The sequence below is a fragment of the Branchiostoma lanceolatum genome, chromosome 10, assembly GCF_035083965.1.
Source record: "Branchiostoma lanceolatum isolate klBraLanc5 chromosome 10, klBraLanc5.hap2, whole genome shotgun sequence".
In the NCBI taxonomy this organism is placed as follows: domain Eukaryota; kingdom Metazoa; phylum Chordata; class Leptocardii; order Amphioxiformes; family Branchiostomatidae; genus Branchiostoma; species Branchiostoma lanceolatum.
In genome coordinates this window covers 3,781,339-3,801,466 of record NC_089731.1, presented here as the reverse complement: position 1 = coordinate 3,801,466, position 20,128 = coordinate 3,781,339, and the positions used below count along the sequence as shown (strand labels likewise).

The 20,128-nt window shown below is 39.4% G+C and overlaps 2 protein-coding genes across 2 annotated transcripts; one reads left to right on the top strand and one right to left on the bottom strand.

The window, feature by feature from the left end:
* The first annotated feature begins 11 nt into the window (after nucleotides 1-11).
* LOC136443419 (uncharacterized) lies at nucleotides 12-3,476 on the top strand. Its single transcript, XM_066440644.1, has 6 exons — nucleotides 12-255; nucleotides 574-719; nucleotides 1,146-1,253; nucleotides 1,630-1,733; nucleotides 1,972-2,032; nucleotides 2,681-3,476. Exons 1-6 carry the CDS (start codon nucleotides 130-132, stop codon nucleotides 2,790-2,792), a joined length of 657 nt encoding a protein of 218 aa, XP_066296741.1. The 5' UTR covers nucleotides 12-129; the 3' UTR covers nucleotides 2,793-3,476.
* A 245-nt stretch (nucleotides 3,477-3,721) lies between these two features.
* On the bottom strand, nucleotides 3,722-20,123 carry LOC136443418 (CTD nuclear envelope phosphatase 1-like). The gene is made up of 7 exons (XM_066440643.1): nucleotides 19,879-20,123; nucleotides 10,624-10,690; nucleotides 9,784-9,902; nucleotides 9,198-9,269; nucleotides 8,695-8,811; nucleotides 7,734-7,845; nucleotides 3,722-7,269 (listed from the first exon to the last, which is right to left on the bottom strand). Exons 1-7 carry the CDS (start codon nucleotides 19,996-19,998, stop codon nucleotides 7,127-7,129), a joined length of 750 nt encoding a protein of 249 aa, XP_066296740.1. The 5' UTR covers nucleotides 19,999-20,123; the 3' UTR covers nucleotides 3,722-7,126.
* Between the last annotated feature and the right edge of the window lie 5 nt (nucleotides 20,124-20,128).

Below are 20,128 nucleotides of genomic sequence, written 5' to 3'. Positions count from 1 at the left end.
TAACAAAGATGGCGGCCGCGCGATGAAGTTGAAAAAGTAGTCGCTCCGCAAGTTTCTTATCGTAGAAGGAAGCTATCTTTTAGTCATTGCTTAGTTTTTGTTTTGCGTTGGTCGTAAGTTAATTGTGAGATGCCAGGGAAGAAGAAGTCGAAGAAGCCGAAGTCGGCGCGGGAGGAGTCGGCGTCTCCGCGGGAGCCGGAGGACCCGATCGCCGCCAACGTCCGGGTGCCGCCGCCTCCCAGACCCGGCGAGAGCGTAAGTTCACCAGCATTTAAGATAATAGGTCACACACATTAGATCTAGATCTTGATTTGCATCTTGCATTAAGACTTCCTTTACTGAATAATGACGGAATATACGACGAAGTATCGGGTCTTAAACCACAACAGACAGCCCAGTCATAAATTTGTAAACGGGGCAAATCAAGTCATTCTCTTCCCATCCAACCTCTGCTAGGGAGTTGGAGAGTAACCTATTGCTAACGACCCTCAATGTTCTTTGTAGACACGTAGCATAAGACCAAGACCTGTAATGCAAAACATACATAACGTGTCTAAATGTTCCTTCTCACAGTTGCGAGCCCTGCTGTTGAACAGACAAGTAGACGAGAAGGAGCTGCTGGGGATGAAGATCTCCTCCCGGGTCTTGGAACAGCTGACTCCTCAGGAGATCAGGGAACTCAAGATGGTGTTCGACGTCTTCGACACCAACAGCTCGGGGTAAGACTAATGTTTGTAGCTGGGTAGAGTCATGATCAAGTCCGAGGTTGAAGTGGCAAACATCTATGCTTAATCATCATATACCCATCTCAGAGGCATTTTGTACATTCTATGCCACCAAAGCTGTAAAACAGTCAACATAAAAGAACTTAACATCTAAATACAAACTAATCTTTTAGAAAATGTGAGCAAAACTTGTGATGTACAGCTTGAGCTTTCACATAAAATCTGATGAAGTATCTAAGTTGGTTGCTAACGTAACTATGCTACTGATGTAAGTTATACACATACAATAAATCAAAATGTAGATGTTCATCACCCTCTAAAAGGGTTAGATGGATTAGTACTCACACAGAATATATAGTCTGATTTATGAACAGTATGCAAGCAGCAATTTTGAAAGTAACCCAAGTTTTCCCTCTCCAGTACTGTGGATGCCCAGAAGCTGAGGAGAGCCTTCCGAGTTCTCGGCTTCAAGATGTCAAAAGAAGACGTTCGAGAAATGATGTTTAATGTCACCAAGAAGGCTAAAGGGTATGCCGAACAAAATACAACATCCTACTAATTTTCCTGGACCATAAGTTTACATTATACAGCTATGAAAGTTCAATTGAATTAATGTAAAAGTACAATGTTCAAAATGTACATGAACCTGTTGCCATATATATTCAACGTTCAAATCTCTCAAATTACCTGTACAAAGATCTGTATTCATCTTTTTTATCTTGTCTACTTCAAGTACAGTCCGTCTTGAGTGCATGCACATCTGCTTCTTAGTACTTTGAAATTCCTCACCGGATACTTTGGAATTCTATACAGGCCTTACACAGCTTTTCCATCCTGTTTTGATGTTTTCACTGTCTCCAAATTTAATGTCTGAAATAATCAAAGATTTTCAATACTTTTACAGTGAGATTGACTTTAACGAGTTTCTGGAGATGGTGATAGAGAGACAAGGAGATTCCAGAGACATCTATGAGGAAATAAAACAAGGCTTCAAAATGATGGACTATGGTAAGAACAACATGCATTGAAAAATCGCTCAATATTTTTAAAAAATTCTTCAAATGAACTACAACTTGTAGCTTTATCTTTTGAAAAATTAGCACCAGTAGGAGTTGTACTAACTGAGCAATGTAATGTTGCACCCTTACAGTGTAAACTTCTTCATATCAGTCTAAACCAAAAGGCTACTTTGCTTGATGTTTTAGGAATTCCGAACTAATCTTTAGTCTCTCCCCCACATCTACAGATGACACAGGGAAGATCACAGTCGGTAACCTCAAACAGGCCTGTAAGGATGCTGGCATCAGGTATGGAAGGAACCTTCTTCTCTCAAACAGTAACTCTTTGTAGAGGCAATCTGAATGTGTAAAAGTATTAGGTAGCCAAATGTGCTCACTGACAATTTAAGACTTTTCTGTGTATTAGGTTCCATTTTGTTTGGAAAAGTCCTTTTTTGTATTATATGTACTAGGTACATGTATATATGAATGTTTGTATGTAGGTTTTGTGTCGATTAGCCAAAATGCAGCCACAAATACCTTTATACTGACATTGTAACCTTACTTGTAGTGTGTTGTATGTTAGAGAGCAGAGGTGAACATGAAAGGTTCTCAATGGACACAAACACATTTAGTAAGAGCAACCTCTCAATGCTATCTTTTACATCCCACTATCATAATGGTAGGTCAGTCTATGATTAGGTTTTGAAGTCCAGCATGTTATCATTTATATGTACATGACTTCTGACTGCATTATTTGATTACTCTGACACGAGTCATCCATCACATAGGTCATTAACAAGCAAGATAATCTTGTATGTTGAATGAATGAATGAATGAATGCATATGGTTTTATTTGATCATTTTGATCGGATGTCGGAAAGTACCTCGCAGCCATAGGCTGAATTGCGTACTTTTTACATTGTGTTACGTAAAAAATGTTATCTCCCTAAACAGGTTCACAGATAGAGAAATCCACGAGATGGTTGAGGAGGCTGACGTAAACGGTGATAACGCTGTTGACGAAGAGGAGTTCATCAACATCATGCTCAAGACAAACCTATTCTGATTGGTGGAGAGCGTATATGACACTGCACAGAAGTCTTCTGTGATTGGTGGATTCAAGAACATCCATCAATCTGATTGGCTACAGATAATGCCTGAAGTTATGTGGTACCTTCTCTCAAACTGCGGTTAAGTTCCATAAGATAATGAAGTAACCAAAGAGGACGTTATGATGACTATTATGAGATGAACATGCCGGCCATGTTAATGACATCCCATGGGAGAAATGGGCGAGAACTTTCTGGGATATCATACTTTAGGGAATCCTGCTGTAGTCAGGTGGACATAACCAAAGTCTTGTCCCTGCTACACTGTAGTAGCTTGACTACATCACGCTCCAAGCGGCCCGCCTGATAGTTACTGAGAAGGCTAATTAATCCCTGCCATGAAGGAATTTTGTTAACACAGGCTATCCCTGCCAGAATGCCACTATAAATAAGAGGAAGTGCCTCTACTAGGTCCTGGACACTGAGAGTTGAAGTTTTAGAGGTTTAAGTGGACTGTACTGAAAGGTGGTGGTTGACTTGGGAAGGAGATGTCATTGAATGAATGTACACTAACTGTACATGACCTTTTTACATTTTGTGTGTCAAGCATTTTATGTATCAAAGCAATTGAGTTTTGTTAAATTCTTGTATCTTTAGTTATGATTGCTGTAAATAAGAACATTAAACGGGTGAAGAACTTGCGTTGGCTGTCTGCTGTGTCCGTTGTATGCTGAAGGCCTGCTGGCATGTTAGGTTCAGGACTCAAATTTTGGGGTAAGGTCACCAGAAAAGATAGTTTGTTGGGACCCAATGTCTCAGATATTAGTAAAGGGCAAAAATTGATTCGCGTGTGGATGTAATCCATATAATCAAATCATAATGGCTACTGTGACTGTATATTTCACTTCATCCAGTATTGTTTCAACACAAATAGACCACACAAGAATATGTAAATTAGGATGTATTATTCTCATTATCAACATAAATGTGAACAGCAGCACAGTTACCATGGTAACCAGCCATAGACACTTTGTATATTACACATGGGTCACAGGTCTAGAAAGTGACATTGTAGCTATAATGAACAGCTGCTGGCCAAACTAATACTTCTACAGCAGACACCTATATCAGATACAAGTAGCTAGAGCTAGACGTGCTGCTTTTTGTAGGCATCTGCAAAGGGTTACAAACTGGACTAAGTCTTGTTGCACAAAACGTGGGTTTGGATCATATCAAAATGAAGCCCTGGGAATTTGGGATGTCTTGTATTACGCGAAATCAGATGTATGACAGTATTGTATGATAATTGCTGAGGCATCTGTTTGACTGAGGTGAGAAAAATGAGGGAAAATGATCCTTAAACTTTTTATCCAAGAAAAAGTTCTGGTGTTGTCTCAACTTTATAATTCAAGAAAGATATCTCAATATCATAGTCACAATACAAGTACTACAGTAACTGTAACAATGTTTTCCATTAAAAACAGAATTTAAAAAAGAAGTATTTCAGTCTGTTGTTTCCACACAGTGAAATGATTTGCAACTTGACACAAAATAAAATACCTTAACTTTTTTCTTCTGATGCCCATCTGTGAATCCAAATTCACATTGGGGCTGGTTACACTAGATGATAACACTTTTGTTGGACCTTTGCTGTCTTACAGTATTCTATGAAATATGAAATAGATGATGAAACGAATGAGATTAACACTTAAGGTACTACTGACTCATAAGACTAAAAATGTCTGGAATTTTCTCATTTTCAGCAAAATAATGATATAAGGTCTTCAGTGTGCAGCATAGTTCTTAACGTTAATCATTGCATGGAAAAGTAGCATGAACAGAATGCTGAAAGTAGACAGAATGTTAACGAATGCTTTTATTAGGAAGCTGACAATACTGGTGTCAAGGGGAACTAATAGCAGAATTTGTACAGCAACTGAAACAATAGGGCACTGAGTATAGAAGTTTGGCAGAGTTGTAGGACTTGGCTTTGAGTAGTAACAGTTCTAAAGAAAGAGTTCAGTTTGTAAAAGAAAAACTCACTCAGTTTATGAGAAAATTTACTGTGAAACAAAATTTGGATATTTTTCTGAGAGTCTCAAAATGCTAGTCATATTTTTGCAGCTTCAAATGATAAGAAAATTTGCAAGTTTCTCTCAGCAGTTGTTCGATTCAAGTGATGCTGAATTATGTAGCAATAAGTACAGCCTAATTAACTGGATAAAATGAAACTTATCTTCTGACAAAGAAACAAAGATAATGGAAGAATAAATCATCTGTTTTTACTTATCATAATAGCATCAGGTTGGTTGGTTCAAGTCAAACACCCAAAGCCAACAATACAAGAGAACAGAAAAGTGCATCGAATCTTGCCAAGTTCCAAAACTCTCTTAGAGAAGTACAATGAGCATGAAGACATGGACACATCACATTTCAAAGACAGGACATCATTCATAATTTTTACAGGTACATCAAGAAGGAAGGGGGAGTTGAGGCTGTGTATGACACAGCTCTGGCACCCTACACTATACACACCCAGGGTGCTCTGACTTGTTTGTACAATCACATATAACTAACGTTCCTTGTATGTTTCCTTTAAATTAACAACGAAAACTACAGGCAAATGTTGTAGTATGGACTTGTTGCTCTTTTTTGAGTTTGTTTAGCTTGGAATTAATAAAGAAATAAAGATGAGTTAACCAGCATGTCAAAAACACTTGGTTCAATGCAAAAACTATACTGCAAGTGGCACTAAATATTGTATATTTGTGACAGTCTCTTTCAAAACTTGTGTAAAAATGGCCAAAATGGGAGTGGCAGTCTGACCGAACAACTAGCATTTATACAGTTAGCAAAATATGTAAGGCTTCAATTTGATCAAGAATATTTCTAAGCCCGACTATCAGTTTTAAGTTCTGTTTCTACTAAATTAACCTTGACCCCTAATCATCAGCATTGATCAAAGCAAACTGGTCATGAATTTGGATGTTTGACGTAATATATCATGATTCACAATCTTGGCTTTGCATTACCTATCATGCTTGAACCCAAGGGGATTGATCAATGAATGTAGCTACGATCAAGCCGTCCTTGGTGCAACTACTGGGACATTAGGAGCAACGGGACAGTATGTGACTTCATCACCTGACTCTAGCCTGCAAGCACCCATCTCCAAGTCGACTACTGACATGAGAATAACTCTACAGTTACTGTACAAAATTAGAAGAGCTCCTATGAGTTTATTCCAACAAAGAACACCCCTATTTTGGAGTTCGTTGTTCCTCTGCAACACCCTGCTATATTTAGATGGGCAGCACCATTCAAATCAGGCAGGGGGGTCTTTGTTGGCTAAGTGCAACAATTAACTTGATTGAGTTATTCAACAGTTCTTCTAACTACAGTTTGGAAAATCATCAAATCAAACTTTCATATTCTAAGATTCTCTTAAACCAAAGTGTTTTCTTGTTTGCAAATTTAGGTTAAAAACTCACATATCACTTTGAAACTAGATGAAACCTTTATATCCGGCAACATACAAGGAACAGTTAGAATATCTGCTTTAAAAAAACAGCTGCTGCTGACTTGCTGTGACAACTGGATTGACTGACATCTAATAAACAAAAACAATGCTAAAAATCTGAACAAAAAGAGGTTTTCCCTTCCAGGTTAACAAATGCAGAGTCCAATGTAAGTGACACAAGGCTGTGAAGTTTGACACAAAAACGTCCTGACGGCATGGAGCTATTACTGGCATTTCATGTATGTTAGGTGCATCCTAAATATTAGTTGAACAAACTTTTTCTTCATGTTTCTTGGATCAAATACTTAAACTGGTCCTTCTTGAGTCTGAAATTTATCTGGAAAGTTTAGAAGCTAATCCAACTTTTAATGGATCTATCCTAATAAAGAAACAAAATCAAAAACAAGATTGAGTCTTGGGAGTCATCTTGAACAAGACGTTTACGTGAAATGAAAAGAAAGAAAAATGAAACCAACGACAAGTCAAACCAGTAGTCATAGTGGCACCTGTCTGCGAGCAGCTGTTCTTTTACCAACACTACTGACTCTACTGTGGCTATGGTACAGTGCGAGGTGGCCACAACCAGTTCATCCTGGTTCCAACCAGAAGAAACCAGTTACAACCAGTTCATCCTGGTTCCAACCAGGACAAACCGATTTCAACCAGTTCATACTGGTTCTAACCAGGACAAACCAGTTACAACCAGTTCATCCTTGTTAGAACCAGGACAAACCAGTTACAGACAAAACAGTTACAACTTCTCCATCCTGGTTTCTTCCAGGACAAACCAGTTACAACCAGTTCATCCTGGTTTCTACCAGGACAAACCAGTTATAGCCGGTGCAGATGGAGGTTTCTGCTCAGGACGGAGCGCACGTCCGCCGTGAAGCGCAGTGCGTCAAGCATGGGCAGCAGCGACAGCAGGCAGGTGTCACTGGGGTCCGCAAACCACGACTTGATGGGGATGGCATTATCTGTAAACAAGTAAACAACAATAACACAACAGTCACAGATCTTTCAAGTAATGACATAACATTTTACAGTGACAAGAAAGTCACCTTTTAAATCATATTTGCAGTATAACACAAATGTAGGGAGTATGTCAGAACCCTCACAATGTTTGAACTTCTTATACAATGCAGCCGTGGCAGCAGAGGGAATTACCTTCTAAACTTCATTATGAAATGTTATACCTGAAAAAAGTAGGAAATTTTTCCTACACCTTTATGACTTTTCAGAACTAGCTCTTTCTATCAAGGTTAGTATGAAGTACAGGTCTGTTTCCTTATCTTGTATCTTTTAACCACCATTCAGCGTAACACACCAGGTTCACAGGCACTAGGCAGCAGCAAATAGCACATCTAACACTTTATGTTCTGACCAATCAACAGTAAACTTCCTTCTACAAGCATCAGGTGCTTATCAGGATACCACCCACCTGGATATGATCTGTAAGCTCCTGGGGAATTATCCAGGATAATAACACTGGACAGGTCATTATGGACCGACGACAAGTCCTTTGTGTAACTCCCATATTCTAATGTGCAATGCTGAGGAAAACAAGAAACAAAATAACAGTTACAACTTCATTTGCAAACAAGTATCATCATCATTATCATAGAGTACAATGTACCACAACTTTGCTCTTTTGCTTAATGTTATTCAAGACTTAGTGTAGTTCATGTACATGAATTCTAATGTGCAATGCTGAGAACAGACAACAAAATAACATTGACCACAGTTATTTCAACCAGCAAGTAGCAAACACATATCATTATCACTTTACCCCGACTATTAACTTTTCTTTCCTTCAGGTAATTTTACAGATATTGTGCTACAAGATATTAGGTTCGGTATGTTCATATGGCTTGAAAGTGGCTCATCATTCATTCAACTTTTCTGGATCATTATTCAACTCTGATTTCCAACAAAAGAAAAAAATTGGACACCCACTTTTTCGGCTGTACATCACCTGTCTTTGTCTAGCTAACACTCTCTCTCTCTCTCTCTCTATCCAATTTAACGTCTTTTGTTCCCCATCATATGGGGGTTGGACGTGCTTGCACACGGATGGGGAAGCCCCAGAACTCCTCATCAAGTGCAAGTCTTTTTTGTAGCAAGAGTTTTTACGGCTGGATGCCCTTTCTAACGCCAACCCAAACCCTATTGCTGGGCTTAGGACATGGGAAATGTGTTAAGTGCCTTTCCCAAGGGCATAACGTCTGGGTGCATGTCCGGACATGTCAGGGTACTCCACTGGGGATTGAACCTGGGTCTTATTGGTTCATAGACGGATGCTCTGCCACTGTGCCACACAGAAGCCACAACCCACACAGACGCCACAACACTCTCTCTTGTTTTGGATCTTGTTTGATTAAAACTAAAGAAAGCTTTGTTACCTGTCTGTAGAATCTCCTTTTTAGAATGCCTTTAGTGTTGTCTAGTTTGTCTGCTACTGCTGCTCCATATATCTCCATACTCGCAGTGAATATCACCAACTCGTACCACTGGCAAACCTGGGGAAAACACAGGGAGGAAAAGTCAGAGTTGGGTTTAACCATAATCTGGGGAGAAACACTGGGAAGATAGGGGCATCAGTCATGTATGTAATACAAAATGAAAGTTAGTCAGGCTATCATAGTTGCTTTACTTTCAAATATCATCTAATTCCATACATGTCAAGCCAATCCACTTATTAGACCATCATATTTTTGTAAGTTCTTAAAAACAAGGTGAAACTGTGTAAAACATTTAAATGCTTGATTCTGTTATTCAGCACTGCATTGTATTGTTATTGGTCAAAACAACAAACACAATACCTTATGAGCAGATAAATCTATTCTAGACAACAAGAATCTATAGTTTTCTTGCAAGTTTTTTAAGTGTGGAGTGAAGAACTCACCACATCCAGGAAGAAGTCAACATGCGGCCTCTTGTACACAAAGAATCTGACTGGATGTCTGTCTATTGTGATCTGTGAAACAAGTCAACAATATATAATATAAGTCCTGAAGTCAACAACATATCCTTGGAAAACATCAGTGAAAGGTTAGCTGAATAAAGGTTTGCTTATCTATGGTTGCAGCCACATACAGTGAATGCAAAAGAACCTACATATACTGAGGGCTTTATGAAATAAACCCTTAAAAAGTAAAGCAGTCATCCTCAATTGAGGTAAAGCATATTGCTTTTTCAAATAGAAGGATGCCCTGGCTGGAAGAAAAACTCTAATGACTTGACCAAGGGCAACTACATACTATTGAGGCAACTAAGCTTGTCTTGAATAGAGGCATCATCTTTAGCCACATCACTAGATGAATTCAGACACAGTACAAGTAGTGCTTGGAGGAAAACTTGAATCCAATCATATGCATGCCCTATACCCAATGAAATTATGTGCAATGTACACAGACTTTCTCCTTATAGCTAGACTCTCTTTTTGTGTCGATCGTCCACTTGAGTGTTATGTTTTTTTCTGAAGAAAGTACCTTTAGTATAAAGTCTGGAGGTGTTCCTGGCCGTACTGTTCTGTTCATGACTCCATCATGGTGAGAATGGATCAACGTCTCGTCTAAGTCTAAAACCAGCACTTTCCTTTTTACGCCATCTGAAAGGAACAAGGGTAGAATGTTAGCAGGAAAGATCATCTGCTTTGGCGGTTGATATGGTAGAAAACTCAACTATGTTCCAACACAACAAAGAACGGACAAACAAATATGATCAAAGAAAATTTTGGGACTTTCTTTGACCCAAAGAGATCATAATACAATGCTAAACTTTCTTCCAACGCTAAGGTATTCATGGGTCACAATTTCAACGACCACTGTCGCCTTCTTAAGGATCAATAATGACCAATCACTGCCGAACGTAAACTCGCAATAGTTACAGGCACTTGACTTCATTGAGGCATCATTTCTAACCATAATAAACAGGGTGTAAAATGAAACACAAGTCGATAATGAACTTGATTAAGTATGACACCAAAGGTAAGTTTCCATACTCTTTTTTTATAAGTCTATGTAACAGTTTCTTGTCTTTAGTTAAAAAGAAAAAACTGCAGTGGTTCGGGCATGTGCCTAGGGCGTAAGGCACTCTTGCACACACAATCCTTCAGGGAAAAGCGGAGGGTGCGCGGCCGCGGGGACGTCCCCGTCGGTCGTGGATCACAGATCTAAAGGAGTGGACCGGTCATTCAGCCAACCAGATGGCCAGACTGGTGGAAGACCGCCAGCAGTGGAGAGCTTTCACTGAGAGCTATGCTGCCCCGACGGCTGACTAAGCTATGGGAGAGACTGATGAGTGAGTGTGATGTAACAGAATTGACTTACTAAGCCTGTGTCTGGAGATGGGTGACAGTGGCATGATGTCATAACGAACTGTCTGATGTTGGATGATCTGAAAAATACAACAACAAAAAAATTGTTAGATGATAAAAGATGAATTAAGGAGACATCTTGCAACCTCTTCCATTGGTAAAGCCTTCATCATTCTTAACTCAACAGTGAATTTGACTGTACCCATTTGCAGAATGATATGTTTAAAAAAAATATTCCGACAAGTACATATTTGTAGATATTTTTTTACATTTGGTACATGCTTTGAAAATACATATCAAATTCAACGTACTTGTGACTGAAAAAAAATAGCTTGCATACAACCTCAAACGTACATTTTGTATCTTGGAGGTAAAGGGTAAAAATGAAAATCTGTTGAACAAACTTTAAAGATTTGTATGGCATAATAATGTGACAATTCAACTTTCACATTACAATCTCTATAGCTGATTCTGAGCATAAACCCAATTCAATACACTACAAAGAAGGTGCATAACTGTGTGCTGATGTAGTCACATTTCTGGCCCCCAAACCCGGCGCCTTTTGTTGAGAGATGGGGCCTCTCTCTCACCCGACTGGGTCGACACAAAGGCACCATTGCTGGCAGGTTTAGTCAAGGGGAAAAACTGGTTGTCAGGGTCAGGGGGAGGGCGGATTTACAAAGTGTATTCATCAGCTTTCTGACCATCTTATCACACATGATGTGAACAAATACAACGGTTAAAGTAGTTTAAAAAAACAATATAAGACCAGGTTTACTTTTCAAAATTAGGCCTGCCTACTCTGTGCATGTACTTTTAGTAGATAAAAAAGGTACATTGTGCATGTGTCAGACCATGTGGTATTTAGAATTTCAGATCTACTACCTGTCACCTTTATAAGATTAATGAGTTTTTTCTATCCTTCACACCTTCACCGGAATACAAATTATAACGTCCTTGGTACAAATGTACATGTCCATGTAAAGGGCAGACTTGTATTTATAAATCTGTGAAGGATAAAGTGCTTTCCTGTACTGAGATATCAATTATCATATGTTCAGATTGTTACTGTAAAGGCAGAAATGTTCGCGGTGGTTTAGTGTTTGCTTTTTTTGCGGCGATCGTTTCATCGCGAACTTAAAACCATCCCGAACATTTTATTCCGATACTATAGCAGTATGCGACTATAGCGCTGCAGCGAAAACCACAACAAACACTCCATTTCCCCTTAGCGCGAAATAAAAACCATGCAAACTTAAATGCATTTACAGTATCGTGTGTTGCTGTAAACTCATATTTACAAACCTACATGTATACTACACTGTTGCATGTACTGTACTACAATGATAAGTGATTTGCCAACTTTTGATGGAAAAGAAGAACTTGCCCATCCAGTTAATTGCAGGTTTCCACATGGACTGTAGGATTTTCCAGCCCAGTGGTCCAAACTTGTGTAGTGTTCATGCATATTGGGGGTTAATTTGGTTCCTTTTTGAAGGCTTTTGTATATCATTAACGTAATCAGCTGCAGATTTCTCTGGTCTTTTATGTAGTCCATGCATGTTTGTACATTTTGGTTAAAAAGAAAACTGTCAGTATCACTAGTAATCTGAAACATGTATGTTCAGTCAAAACTGCCCAAGAAGACCAGTTTGAAGTCTGATAAAATCTGGTCTATGCAGACAGGTGGTCACTATAGACAAGCTTCTTAATGCTTGTGTCAATGAGAGAAAAATCATCCCAAAAGCGGTCACATTGGCCAGGTGGTGCTTGTGTAAAATAGTCAATTGTAGTTGTACAAGTTAAACTGAATATTCTATTGTGCTACATGTAAATAACCTACAAAATGAGGCAGCACCAGACATCTGCTTGGAGCTCCCTCCAGTCTAATAACTGTGTTGACCTGACCTTAATAGAGTCTACTCCCCCGGGGCCTGGCCTGGATTCCTCAACCTCAGCTTTCAACACTTTATTATGCACATTCCTGCATATACATGTACATGCATGGTGTGTGCATGAGGACTATATCATATATATAATATGTAGGACTTTCAATCAATCTGCATCTTTGTTATACTTTGTGAATTTGTCTGACCTTGGCTTTAGTTTTACCTCTTTTGTCATGACCTCAAAGAACACTGGCCAGCAGGCCGATTTGAGTTTATTCTAATGAATAAATGAAGGCTCAAACAAAAAAACAAAAAAACAACAACAACAAAAAACAGACAGACAGACAAGCAAACTTTGTACTTAATATACAGGATGCTTCTTCATATTCATTTTGAAGACGCACAGTAGGGGCATCCCCCATGATAGCTTTAACAACCCCTAGAGTTATTTATGCAAAGGTAATTTGGTGTGACATGTCATTCTGATATTGGAATTTTACCTGGGGCGGTTATACTGGCTACAATACAGAAGCTGGTGTGTTACGAGCAAGCAAAGGATGTGACTGATGGAAGACAGGACTGAGTGTAGAAGAAGAACCCATTGTTCCCCGTGTTGGTATCGTTAGATATGCTTATTCAAGTTCAAGTGAAGTGAAAGGAGGTGATATTGGCTATGCAGATACAGAAGACGTTTTAGATTCATTTGTTTGATATGAAAACAAAAAGAATTTCAACATCATAATAATGTATAGAAAATGTACACATAATAAATGGTAGTGAATAACTATTGTGTTTTATCATCTCATATCAAAGTGCATATGACCTGTAGCACAGTCTGTGTGTGCTAAACGATCCATTTCAGTTGGAATTGACACAGACAGGCATAACTACATCCCTGCCTTTATTCAGTTATCTGCTTTCAACACATGAAGCCACCGACTGCTAACATGTAGAATGGATTCCATCATGTACCGTCGTGATGTGTGTTTATCAATGAGATGGTAAGGATAAATATGAATTATGCCCCAATCCATGGCCTTCCCCCATTATCACCTAGTTGTGTGAGAGGACCGGATATGGAAATTGGCCCTGGGTCATATCACCTACCGAGCTACATAGTAATAAACTATGGATAATTTGTCATATTAGGAAGTTGATGCCCATCTCTATATGAACTGTCAGGGCTTGAAATTCAGTTTGAAATGCTATATAGGTACATGATGTAACTTAATTTTTTTTAGAAGTAATACATCAGACAAAGTACAACAATGGTTTTAATCCTTAAAGTTTTTCTGACACTTAAATTTTCAATAATATTCTGTCTACAAAGACAAGTGCACCATTACCCTATAGCATACACACTTATCAAGGTGAGCCAGACTGAACCTGTGCACCCAGTCAAAAATTAGGTGCACAGCTCCGATTTGGGCGCACAAAAGTGCATATACACCCAGTATTATATTTCAAGCCCTGATTGCTGTAATACTTGTCTCACTAGTCATTTCCATTAGAATAGTCCATAAGATTTCTACGTGTGACCGAGTCCAAATGATCTTCTACATGTTCAATCAACCCATATTTTCAGGAATGTCTGGCACTGGTCAATTCCTCATACCTTATAAATAAATTGTAGCATTATATTGAAATCTTCTGTATCAGTTTCACGAGCCAAGAAGACATGAAATGACAAGACTCAATTTCTACTGACAATAACATCCCAGGACAGAGGCATCCATCTAACTAAACCCTGGGGCTTGAAGTAACATTCGAACACTGTGGCTTATTAACTATTTTTTTTATGTTTTTTGTTTTTTTACATTAATAATTTGGTTTCAGTAGTACTACTGTAGATTATTCTTTTCTCTCAAACATTTCTTAACTTTGAATTTCAAGCACCTCAAAATTCATTACACTCAATCATGGTGTGGCTTTCCTCCAATAGGGGACCTCCATTTAACGTCTGATTCAAGGGACGTCCCTAACCGAAGACAGGTACTCATTTCCATGTGAGTGATTGAATAAAGGAAATTTGTAAAATCTACTATAAAGAGCTTTTCTCAAGGGCACACTGTCAATGGGGCATGTCAGGGTATGAACCCTGGACCTCTGGGTTCTGGCCCAAATACCCTGCCATTACGCCTGCCCCTCTGCGATGTCGTCACTACAATGATCCAGCCTAACTGGTCCTTAGGCTCCTGAAGGATGATGTTACATGTAAGTTGCTAACTATCCTGACTATGCTAAGTCCTCTCTCCAAGTAAACAACCACTTGTGTGTTATTCTGGTGTTGCCATATATGGGCAGGGTGATTGACAGGTGGGCCAGCTGGGGTGGCCATGACCAAGGGATCATGTGACTGACCTGGTTGGGACAGGCAGGGTCTGGGCAGGGGTGGGGACATGGGCTTCATCATACCCAGGACTGACTTCAGAACCCGTCCCTCCGTCCTGCACAGTCTGTGCAAAAATCTGAACTTGAGATTGAAGAAAATGCCTTTTTGTAAGCTTAATTGAACAAATGAAAAACATCGGCTCCAAAATATTGAAGTTTAGGTGTGATTTTAAGACTTGAAGACTGGTTGAACAGCATGTGATTGTTCTAAAAGGGGCTGGAAAGGGGTGTGTCCCCTCCAATGATTGTACCATATGCAAATGATGGTGTATCATATATCATAGGGATGAAAAGGCCAAGGGCTAGGCCATGCATGCCATGCCATACAATGTTTACAAATACACTTAGATCTGTTCAAACTTTCAAGAACTGCTACACAAAACAATAACCTATAAAAAAGAACTTCTCAGTTTTCTTTCTAAATATGACTTAAGGCTCATAACGTTATTTATGATACATGTGCCCAATATGTTATCAAAAGGGGAAACAAACAGCTATGTGTTTTCTGCATACCGTATCCACACTTTCTGTTTACTGTCCCTACCCGCAAATCAAACAAACACTACCAGTGTTCTCGCCAGGGCATTTGAGCATAGGGCGCCCCTACGCTGTGATTTGGATCCTCTATGCTGTGATTTTGGCCCCTACGCTGTGTTTCAACCAGCGCAGGGGGGATTTTCTGTTGTTTTGATGCAAAAGTAAAAAACTTTGGCTTTATTTTACAAACTTTAGCCCTCAAATTGCAGGAAATAGTATCTTTGAGAGTTTTAAAGTTCAACATTTCCTGGGGGAGGATGCCCCAGACAACCAATATTCCAGCCTGTAGCCCTCATCCTCACACCTATAGCGCTTGCCATGCGGCTTTGCCACGCAAAGATGCCCCTACGCTGTGAAAAAATCCTGGTGAGAACACTGACTACATTGTACACATTGTACAAAGGTCAGGGGTATGAAGTGGACATTCGGGGTAAATTGGTTGTTCAAACAAAAACAGCCCTTTAAACTTTCCAAAATCAACTAAAGAGCATGATTTAAAAAAAAAGAAGAAGATCTGGTATACTGGCAACCATAGTCTGCTAATAAATTCTTGTTCACATATGAAATAGTAATCGTGTTATCATCCCATAAGGTCAATATGGATCATTTCTTCCTTTTCATACTTTTCAACACTATTGCTGAACTACATGTATACCTCATTCTGCATGTTCTGGAGTATAGCCAAACTTCACAACATAACCCTGTCAGTAGAGAACCAGCTGACAATATTGCATAACCATGTAACTATTTAGAGGGCAAAGGTACAACTGGGCAAATCTAGTGTTTTAGGTCGAAGGTCATCCTTACCCCACAAGACACTTGTTTGACCTTCCCCAAGGACAAACGACCCCGCCCTCTCTCTCAGGCAATCACAGGCCTTCCAGAGGAAAGCAGAGCTTGTTTTCTTTTCTTATCGACCAGAGGATCTAAAATGCGCCATATCCTGTTCTGATCCACCTTGTTTTGAAACAAGATATCTGCTATTACCCCTTGTAAACACCTCAAATAGTGCAGTATTAAACTTGCACATTCTTGTAAATTTTCCAAATTCCACTATCATGACGTGCATGTATTGGTAAAACTGCACTAAGTACATACAATGTACATATATCTTAAGTTTACTCCATCCCAAAAAATACAATATCTGGACAGAATGTCCTTGCATGCTGGAAGTGAGATGCAGTGATATTTCAGCAGGACTACATTGTAATTGTAATGTTCCTCAAGTTACATTGTAAATTGTAACAACCTGTTTCTTTTCATTCTAAATCTACACAAGTCTTTAGCTGTACACAATGCCTTCTTTCAGACATTTCCCATGCCCTAATCTGCAAGTGGAGGATTGTTTTGAGTCTACAGTGCTTTGCTCAAGTGTATCACATGACAGCAGGCAGAGATTGGGCCCAACTGGTATTCCCTCCCACTGTTCAGGTTAGGGGTACAGGTGTAAAGTTTCCTTACACCACAAACCTACCCCTCACCATATACAGACCTGTGTCTAAAGCCCCCCTCTCACTGGACCCGCGGCATGCTGGCGTCAATCGCTGCATCCTAAACTGGATTTGTGCTACCTTTGACTTTGTAATGGGAATATCATTCAAAACGTACAGGTATGACCAAAAGACAAGGCTTAAAAGCTTCCAGTGAGAGGGGGGCTTAAACGTGGCAGCCAGCCACAGAACACAACCTTATCTGGGTTGGAGAACACCTTCCAGGTCACAGTACCACTAGTCACATCAGGACATGCTCATAATCTACTAGCAGTGAGCTCGAACATCAGGGTTTAAACACTTAGCAGACTTCTGGGTCTGAACTGCATTAGTGGTAATGTAAACTGCCATGTGGCACAACACATCTGTGACTGTACCATATCTGGAGTTTGGAAGTACTGTAGTACTACTAACAATCTGAACTACCGGTGAAGGTAGGGCCTGAAACTAAACTACACAGCCATACTGAATGCAATTTCAACCTTCACAAGAAACACAACAATTCAAAACAATGAAGCAGAACTACATAGGCTCAATAGTCAGTCGTTGTACATACCGGTACTGCATGTACATGTAAGGTGATTGGATGAACAAATCATTCTGTCTACGAATTGTCTGAAAAACCAACCAAGATTTGACATCCCCTTAAAAACTTTGTATGTATATGTGACATGCTCTGAGCATATACATGTGTTTCTGTATCTGTATCTGTATAGCCGGTATAACCGCGTAACACACCAGGGCATCTGTAACTGTATGTACTATAAACTTGTGGTTAGAACAAGTGGCAACTCAGTCTCTTATGGCAGATCATTCACAGCCACATCTAACTTCTAAGGACACCCTTGGTACAGTTAAGTCAAGTGTACACTGTACAGCGAATCAGTACAGTACAGCGGTCCTGCTCACATCCTTGAGCGTCTGTGTGAAATCCGACTATCTCTGCCCTACTAGGGGTGAAGGTTAGCCTGTGTTACACTATCTTTTGGTATCCCAGGCTACATATGATATGGGCCCCCTCCCCTAGGAGCACAATTTTAGCCAGGCTAGGGTGAAGGCCATACTATTAAAAGACACAGGGTAAACAAATACTGTGTTGGACTAGTTTTTGTACCTCCAGTGCTAGCCATGCAACCATTCGTGTCACTGCAAGACACACACTGTCCTTGAGTATGTGTACATGTTGATACATGTATTTGTGTTGTAACGGCATTTTGTAACTCAGTTTAAATTTAGGCATACAACTGTAACTTTTCAAAGAGCAAACTGTTGATAGTAATAGTATGGTATGTGATAGTCATACAAACTCGACCTCTGAGCTATCTTACAAGAGTTATGAACATGTTACGACAAAACAACTTGTGACTGCAGTTTACAAAGTTTAACTTCATTGAATTGATGATCTTGAAGATAAAATAAGTTCTGCTCTATTAAAATTCATTGTGCTTAAGGCAGGAAAATTAAACTGTGATTTGACATGGTTAACTGGTGATATTTAACATACATTATCATCATTCTGGCAGAAAAGAAAACGCTTTTAAAAACATGTTCAGTGCTTCTACCTGACTACATCTTTTCCTACTGTATCTAAAACAACTACTGCAGCAGCAGAAAACAGTGGACGACTACTACTATCTAAAACACAGCATTCTGTCGTGATCATAATTTTCATTGCAAAATATCTATAATAGTATGATGATAAACCAGGGAATGGAAATTCAAGGGTTATGATTTGTACATTTATGTAGTACCTTGGGGAATGGGTTTTCTGCGCGTGAAAGATTTGGTACTTTGCTTACTTGTAATTATTTCTCAAAGCCATCAAACAATATTTACTAGTAACATGTGTCTGTGACAGTTACTCTAAATACATAATACATAATGTTACATTTGACTATGAGATGTACAAAATCTATAAGGATAATTACTAGTATAATATTCTGCAAATCTGGGCCTGTTTCAGGGAAAAAAGTATGGGAAACAGGACAAACATATTGTCATTCAGGCAATGATTTTAGTTTACATGAGACCTGGTAAGTTACCCTTGTATGTCTATATACATTTATGACAGATTATTTTTGTGGGCTTCTCTCTCCCTTGATTTGTAATTTCAAGTAGAGCATCTAACTTCATCTGGTAACTTTTTCCAGATGGTGACTTTCTTATATCTATCAACAAACTATCATCCTAACAAATTATTCTGATTCCAAAAACAGTTCATATCCTGGCAGCTACATTTGTAGTTCAGCCAAATCAGTCTAACATTCAAAATTGTGTGAATTGATTATTGGGTCCCTTTAAATCTAATTCTGGGTTTTAATCATTAATGAAAGTTCATTTAAAAATCTTTTTTTACTGTAGTGTTGTGGTCTGTAAAATTTAAAACACACACACTGCAGTTGTACACACACATCTCAGACACATAAAACTAAAGTTGATAGAGTCAAATATCTACACAGACTTTGCAACCTGAGATTTATAAGGCTAATACCGGCTACCCATATGGTATACATTTCCTACACAGGAGAGAGAGAGTGAATGAATGAAGGAATTAAGAAAACGTGTCCAAGATAAAAAAAATTTGAAGATATGATCACAACTTTTGACAAGCAAAACAATCAACTTGTATATTCAAAGTGACTGTTATATGCTTATGCAAATAAATTGTGACCCATATTTTTTTTTTACAAAAGAGCGGGAAATGTAGTAATTCCCATGGCGATTGTGTCATTATAAGGGGGCAGTCCCGACCAGGGGAAGTGAAAATTATGTGGCAAATTTGCTGGACGGCGACGCTAACCCTGACAACCGCCACCGCTGACACTAACCTGGCGCGTGTAGGGTTAGATTGTACATCTACACGTGAATGTCAGGAAGTTAGGAGGGATGTTGTTGCGGGATTGAGAGGGAAATGGTCAGGAATACTTCCCGACCGAGAGGTTGCCAACCAGGCTTACTTACCGTACGGACTTGCTTGCGGAGGAGGTAGCACAGGAAACTCCATAGTTTGGTCGCCACCAGCATAAAGGTCCTCAATCCCTGCTGCAGATATTTCATCATACACGATGGCTCCGGCTTCATAGACCCGATCTATGGCGACAGAGCGGAGTTGTACGCTCCTGGAGCGGCTGAGAGTCGTCAGATTCTCCCCGGACTAAACCTCAGCCTGCCGACCGGCCGCCATTAATGAAACCTGCGCAGTACGCACTGC